The sequence below is a fragment of the Labeo rohita genome, unplaced genomic scaffold (genome assembly GCF_022985175.1).
Source record: "Labeo rohita strain BAU-BD-2019 unplaced genomic scaffold, IGBB_LRoh.1.0 scaffold_1250, whole genome shotgun sequence".
NCBI classification, from domain to species: domain Eukaryota; kingdom Metazoa; phylum Chordata; class Actinopteri; order Cypriniformes; family Cyprinidae; genus Labeo; species Labeo rohita.
In genome coordinates, this window is record NW_026127396.1 from 15,998 (window position 1) to 24,174 (window position 8,177).

An 8,177-nucleotide genomic window follows, 5' to 3' on the forward strand; every position below is an offset into this window, starting at 1 on the left:
AAAAAAAAAAAAGAAAAGAAAAAAGAAAAAGAAAGCAAACATTCAGCCAAACCTACATGCTGATATGTTGAACAAGGCTGTGCGCTTGGTGACATTTCACTGTTGTAGTCCCTTTGTGTCAGAATGAGGATGTAGAAGAAACAAAACCACAAATAACATTGTATTTCCTTAATTGTTCCAGCTCACCTGTCAGATGTTTTGTGTGTCTGAAGTTTCTCCTCCCATCAGACTTAGTCAAATCTCCCCTTGTGACTCACAGTCCCTGGGCAATCTATAAGTAGAAAAACAAGAGAGGGGAACTATGAGAAAGATCTTTCTGGACTGAGCCCAGATCTGAAAACAGGTAATTTCTTGTTATAGAAAAATGTCAGCTGGTTTTTAACTAATTTTCAATACCATTTAAAAAAAAACAGGCTATATTTCCCTGTTGTAATCAATTCTCTCTCTTTCATTTTTATCTGTAGGTCAGAATGAGGAGGTTGCTGGAAATTATTCAATCTTTTGCTGCTTTTACAGTGATAAGCCTGTTGAAAAAAACAAAAAAAAACAGACTATGTTGGATAGGTATGTTTTGTAGCATTGCAGCTGGTTATGAGCTGATTTAAGCTGGTCATGTGCTGGTCCTAAGCAACTAGCTCCTGCTCAGGTAATAACCAGCGTATAACCAGCTCTGGAACAGCTTAAACCAGCTTATGACCAACTAAGGACCAGTTTAAAACAACTCAACCCAGCTGCCATCCTCCAAAACATACCTAATCAGCATATTGTGTTTTCGTTTTGTTTTCTTTTGTTTTCAACATGGACTAAACTGAAGACAGAAGACATAATGTTCAAGAAATTACATTTTATTAAAGACTCCTTCAGAAAAATGTTTCAGTGGAGAATACAGCACTTTTCCAGAGGGGTTTACAAAAGGACACTTTCCTCTGATACTCATGTAAGTCTGAGCAAATTTACTTTCACTTATTACATCAAATATCACATTAGATGGACAGATGATTATAGCTGAAAAGCTGCTGAAAAGACCAGCTTATTATTATTATTATTATTATTACATATCAAACTTAATTATTGTTCAGTGAAACTAGCAAAATATTTTGCAGTCCAGCCAATGAAACCAGAAATACAACTAAGCTTTTGTCTTGTTTTTATTGATGAATTAAACATTACATAGACATTACAGTACATACAGATAATTGGAGATGCGATGAGATCAGACACATGATTGATACTGAAAATGGTAAAAGTTCAGTAGAAGAACAAGAATCAGATTAGATGTAAAAAATGGATGAGTCAACTTGTTAAATCTGAAAAGATCAGTGAATATCTGGCACATATTTTTGATCAGCTTTTTGTGGTTGCTGCTGACCTCAGTTGACAGTTCTTGTCATAGAGAAGTAATTTATGTGTGGTGTATAGACCGTATGATACTTTGATGAAAAAGTAGCATTTTACCCTAATTTCTGAAATATTTATATGCAATATTGTCAAATATTGAAACACATATTGATAATGTTGGGCCACCATAATGATTATTGGTTAATTTCTGTGTGAAACGCTGTTTGGACAAACACGTACTTGGCATTGTTCAAGAAACATATCCGCTTGGATATAGATGACGACTTCCGCCAGAGAGAACACGGAAACGTGATTGCTGCACGGTAGCGTTTTGAAATATATATATATACATATATTAATTTTATTGGGGCACCATGATCATCAGGTATGTTTATGATTTCTTAATGAAGTTCTGTTTTCACAAATATATATTGTACATCCCACACATTTCACTTTAGCTCGTCTGCGATATGTTTGTACGGTCGTCAGTGGCCTTTTTTTTTTAAGTGAAAAAACTTCACTTAAACTAGCATTAACAAACAAAACCTTTTAACACCACTAATGCATTAACCATGGTTTAATTAACTAATGAGTAACAGGAGAAATAGCTGAAACTATTCTTGATTTAGCATTAGCATTAGCATGTTGTATTTTTGTTTTGTGGTGCACGTTGTTCTTTTTATTCTGCTGTATGACACTAGCAGCTATCTTTAGCCATTTGTATTACTGATGTGAAGTGATCATGTGAAGTTAGTTTTCGTCATTTGATTTTCCTAGTCTAATGGGGCATTTAATATTTGAAGAGTTCAGATGCAAAACCAGCTAAATCCATCTGACGTCTTTCTTTAAAAAAACACATTTTTATCAGGCTCAGATGTATAGGTTTCTATGTAAGTACTGGTACTTCTGATTGGGCTGAGGCTGCTATTTTAGCGAGTTTGAAGAAAAAGTATTTGATGGACGTATAATGTGTGTCGAGAGCATTCACTCAGTTTCATTATCTCATTTTTGACCGAGATGGCTTTTAGCTGGTTTTGCATCTGCACTCTTTATTTCTCCAGTAAGATAAGATGGGTTAAGATGCTTCCCTTCAGAAACATTTACTGTCAATAAAAAATAAATTGTCAAATAGTCTATGATTTCAGACTGAATGATTAATTTTACTGTATTTCTCTCTCTCACATGAAACTGTTAATCCAACATAACTGACAAATCACTATAATAACAAAACATTAGATAATTTAACCACAACGTCATCTTATCAGGATTTTGAAATTAAGAGTGTCTTACAAGTCATTTTTTTCTTCTGTTACTGCAGTGGCTATTTCATCTGTGTGATTGCATTGCTGATAAATAAAGGTGAGTATCTGAACAAGCTACATTTAAAAGATACATTCATGCAACAAACTGTTTACAATCAGTACAATACAAATTTTCTGTCATTTCAGTGTATCCGCAGGTCACAGTAGAGGCTGTTATTGGCAGTTCTGTTGTTCTGCCGTGTTCCTCAGCTAAACGTGATCAGGACACTGAAGTGCATTGGAGACACAATAACAGCAAGATTGTGTATGATATAATTAAGGGTGAATATTCAGTAGCATTACAGGACCAACAGTACAAGAACAGAGTTGAAACTTTCCCTGATGAGTATGAGAGAGGAAACTTCTCCATCAAACTCAACAATCTTCAACACGCTGATGCAGGAGAGTTCAGCTGCTTCATCAAACCCTCAGACAAACAGGAGACCATAAAACTGATCCCCACTGGTGTGTAAAAAATAAATAAATAATTAGATTAAAAAAAAAAAGAATTCCAGTCTAAATGGTGTTGTATATAAATGATAGACAGATCTGTTGTCTGTATCACAGTGCAGTAATGTTTTTGTTTTTTTCTTTCTGAACTTACAGAATCAACAACAGAAAAAGAAAACAAAAACACTGAACAAGAAAACCAAGGACCAGAAACAAAGTCAGACTGGTGGAAGATATTACTGATCTGTGTTTGCACACTTGTATTAGTTTTTTTGTTTATAATAGCCTATTTCATGGTTCACAGGGGAAAAAAGAGCTCAAGCTCCGTTATAGAAGGAACAGTTTTTTTTTAAGAATTAACAGACTCATTTTCTTTCACACTGACTACATTGTACAGTATGTTAAAAATGATTTTCAGTTAGTACAGCTTTCATTGTTTCTTTCAGGTGCACACTACTGTTAAGTCCTGTATTATAAGTATTACACTGTTTTGTGCTCTGTTGCTGTTTTACAATAAATTGATACAAAATAATGTGCACTGCTTGTTTGTACTGGATAACAGAATGAGATCTTGAAACACAAAAATAGGATTATTTTTTATATCAATCCTGTCAATATGTTGCTGCCTTAACATACCAGTGTTCTTTCTTCATGGTGTGTTCTGCCAGAACAAAACTTTATTAATTATCTTAAACTCAACAAATTTCCAGGACTGAAGTGTTTTCTTCTGAAATCCATACATTTTTTTGGCTTAACATTTAAATACTTTCCTGTTGCAAGTTTTTATAGCAAGTATTATGAAAGCTTCTCTTCACCTGCACTTACTCAACGCCTTATTACATTACTCCCAAACCCATTTGTCTAAATAATTACAACCTTTAAATGCAACTACAAACGTTCCTAAATTTGGTTGTAAATGTTCCCAGCCGAGGACGAAGGGTCTTGTATAGCGAAAAGATCGGTTACTTTCATTAACAAAATACAATTTTAGTTTTAATCTCAAATGCTCATCTTGTATTACTTTTTGAACTCTCAACTTCAAAAATCATTTCAAAATCAATTTACATCGCTGCAGAAGTACTAACACAATCTTTACCAAGTAAACATGCAAACAAGATTAAACACCCTTAACAAAAAAGGTAAAACAGCGATGATTTTGAAGTTGAGGGAGAACATGAGATGGGAGTTTTTCTACATACCCTAACTGTCATGAACCGGAAAAAAAAAAAAAAATATAAAAATTTAGTTTCCAAACAAAAATCTGACTCCAGAATAAAGTCAAGACTCCAGCATTCGATGTTAAAAAGTATATAAACTGTATTATTTTTATGAAAATAACCAATCGTTTCTCTAGACAAGACCTTTTTCCTCGGCTGGGATCATTTGAAGCTGCATTTAAACTGCATTTTGGAAGCTCAAATTTGGGGCACCACAGAAGTCCATTAATATGGAGAAAATTCCTGAAACATTTCCCTCAAAAAAAAAATACGTAATTTCTTTATGACTGAAGAAAGAAAGACATGAACATCTTGGATGACAAGGGGGTGAGTACATTATCTGTAAACTGTTGTTCTGGAAGAGGACTTCTCCTTTTAATATAAAGCACAGATGAAGGATCTTTGAGGGCCCAGTGAAGGTCAAACACAATACAAAATGCTATATTTCATAGGCCTACAATACAAAAGGTTCATGCGCACAAGGCAATTCTTGGATGAATAATACGTGGAAACTTAACATTATTATAAAAGAATAGATGTCTATAGGAACGTCCATAGAGACCTACTGAAGATCAGATGACATGGGAGCACGTATCATACTGCAAAAATCACATGATTTCAGTAAACTAGGCTTTATTATGTCACAACTGTAGAAACGTTTGAAAGTTTCAATGGTTCACCGCTGGGTGGCAATGATGTCAGTAAACCCATGGATCATGAGATTGCCCCCCAGTGGCGAAACATTGACAGTGTTTATGGTTTTTATCTCATCTTGGGTCAGTTTTATAAACAAGCCTCCATAAAACAGGCCCTGCAGATTAATAAAAGAACATTTATTGTGCAGACACTTATATTTATTGGTATTTGATGAGTTGGTGATTTTAATTTTATATATTGTGTTTTCAAAAAAAAAAAAAAATTGCAGTGAGTTTTGTTGTTGTTGTTGTTGTTGTTGTTGTTGTTGTTGTTGTTGTTGCATACACAGTTTTGACCAGCAGGCCTCACCAGTGTGTGGTGCTTCGAGTGCTATAAAACACCTTTTTTTGAGCTAAATATAAAATTATACACAACAAAAAATATGTTTTCATTTTCAAAACGACAGACCTTTATATATATAAGCCTATAACTAGTATAAAATATTTCACTAATACTTTAAGGTCTAACAGGTTTAAACTTTTTATTTGATTTTCTGAATAATAATTTTTCAGTTAGCCCAGATTATTATTAAGCACAGGTTAAACATAAACTTTAAGAACATGTCATACAGTCACATAAACTGTTGGTTTGAGGGTAGAAGTCTCAATATGTGGGTAGAAGTCCAGCATACTGAAAGAGCAATGAGGAAAACACAATTATTTCAGCAACAGTTAAAATAAAAGCTGTATAATACAAAATAAATGTGTGTGCTAATAAATTCAAAACGTTCAGCAGACCTAAAACAAGCAACACACACAACTAAACATGCTAATATGCCAACAAACAAATTTAAACAACAGAGTTTGAAAGGCAAATCAAGACAATGTTGGGAGATTGGGTGTTTTTGGTCTCATTCAGTTTTCAGTCTGAATAAAAAGATCACTGCTGATAAAATTCATACCTAAGTCACCATGATGGTAACTTTGCAACGTACTTGGCTTGTCTGAACTTCTGCCATCAGACAATCAGAGATATGATCACTGAGTCTCCATAGCAGTCTGTCAGGATGAAAACAGGAGATTGAGGCAGACGGCTTTCTGGATTGAGCTCCGATACAAAAAAAGAAAACAGGTAATTTCTTAGAAAAATGTTGACTCTTTGTTAATTAAGTTTTGAAAACTTACAAAATCAGGCTGTATTTCTCTGTTCTTTTAGGTTTTCTCTTTAATTTCGTTCTGTAGGTCTGAATGAGGGTGTTACTAGAATCTCTGCATTCTTGTTCATTCTTCTTTCAGTGATAAAAACTGAAGTCAAGATATGTTTTTAAGAAAGAGCGTCATCAAGACATCATTCAGATAAAGTTTTACTTGAAGTTCAGGATCCAGAATACAGTGTTTACCCAGAAGAGTCGACGAAAGGACGCTTTACTCTCATACTCATGTAAGTCTGAGTACATTTACTAATTTCATTAACTGATGTTAATTTCACATCAGATGTAAGCTCATCTATAGCTACCTACTGACCAGACCAGCTTATTTATTTATTCAAATGATGTCAAATTTAATTGATCTTCAGTGAAACTAGCACCGAATTTTGTAGTCTAACCAATGACAATTTGAAATAAAACTAAGCTTTTCACATGACAGTTATTGATGAACTAAATTTCAATACAGTTGAGATACAATGACTGAAATCAGAAATATGCTCAATATTATTAATGGTGAAAATTCAGTAGAAGTTCAGAATATATTTGAAAACATACAAGAATCATCTTGCCTCTCAGGAGTCTTACTGAATTTACTAAAGTAAATTTGAGAAATATTCATAAAACAAGGGCTTTTATGACCATATCATCTCGTTACTGTCGACGTCAGTTAAAGTATGACATCTTCCGTACTGTCCGTAGCTTACGGAAGTGGAGGAGTCACGATACGTTCTGCTGAGAACGTAATATTTCACCCTAATTTCAGATTTTTATTTATTGATTTTTTTTATATTCAATAATTTAAAGAAGCATATTGATAATAGTGGGTCACCACAATGAAAAGGTACGTTTGATCAACTCTGAATGCTGTTTAGAAAAAAACAAGTGACATACTTCCTAGTGAGGGCCTCAGCCTGCTGTGTTTGGGTTGTCAAATGCTTTATTTTAACTAGAAAAGGGACATTTTGTTTAAGTGACACTAGTAGATTAAATGTGAATTGGTTAAATAATGATTATCAGGTATATATGCATGGTTTATTTGCTGTACATATTGTTTTGATTTAGTGATTAGCATTTAGCATTAGCATTCTGGATTGTAGTCTGGGTAGAATGGATAAAGATGATCGCCTTCATAAACATTCACTGTCAAACTGTACTATATTTAGGGTGAGTTTAGTATGTACAGGATAATGGTGAACCTAATATATTATTATATATTATTAAAGGACAATAAATGGATACATATCCACATATCTAATGCCTTTTGACATTTTAATTGAATAATAATTAAAAAAAATACAGATATCAGACTAAATGATACATCTGAATTGCACTATATCTACCACTGAATATTACACTATAACTATAAGTATTTTTTAAGTATTTCAAGTATTTTTAAGTATTTTTTATTGAATTGCTTTTCCTTTGATACAGCATGAGGTGAAAATGTTCAGTTTCCTTTAGAATAATCAGTAGCACAGGTTATCCTCATGTGGCTTAACTTACCCCACACTGAGGGGTAAGTTGAGCCAAGAGACTTTTTTCCCAGTTCATTTTAGATTCAAAATGATTATTCCACATCCACCACATTCTGAAATAGGGTTAGAAAATACAATTTGTACAATATAAACACCATTACGCCTATGAAATAACTCATAAAACTTGTGTTTGTTTGTGTTAAAATGAATTAATATTCAACATAAAATAATAAGCTCACAGATCACTTTTATCAACAACAAAACATTAGATAATTTAACCACAAGGATGTCTTATAACATCTATGTGGGAATCAACTAAACTTTGACCTTGGTATTACTAGTGTCATGATACTGCTTGAGTTACAGGAATATACTGATTTTTTTATTTTTTTTTCTCTTTTTGCAGATGCTGCTTCATCTGTGTGTTTGCAGTGCTGATAAACAAAGGTGAGCATCAAACAAATCATACCACGCAAATAAATGCCAAACTGTTTGCTTACAGCTTCTGTGATTTCAGGTTGTCTGCAGGTCACAGTAGAGGCTGTTATTGGCG

General features: G+C 33.5%; 1 protein-coding gene and 1 long non-coding RNA gene across 2 annotated transcripts; both read left to right on the plus strand.

The window, feature by feature from the left end:
* Positions 1 to 2,546: 2,546 nt before the first annotated feature.
* Positions 2,547 to 3,711, plus strand: LOC127157910 (ICOS ligand-like; the record flags this gene model as incomplete). Its single annotated transcript, XM_051101092.1, has 3 exons — positions 2,547 to 2,697; positions 2,787 to 3,104; positions 3,246 to 3,711. Coding segments are annotated over 3 exons (666 nt in total), but the record flags the coding sequence as incomplete, so codon positions are not given.
* A 2,198-nt stretch (positions 3,712 to 5,909) lies between these two features.
* On the plus strand, positions 5,910 to 8,177 carry LOC127157911 (uncharacterized). Its single transcript, XR_007826023.1, has 4 exons — positions 5,910 to 6,073; positions 6,158 to 6,382; positions 8,031 to 8,071; positions 8,142 to 8,177. It is a non-coding gene; the product is annotated as an uncharacterized LOC127157911 (long non-coding RNA).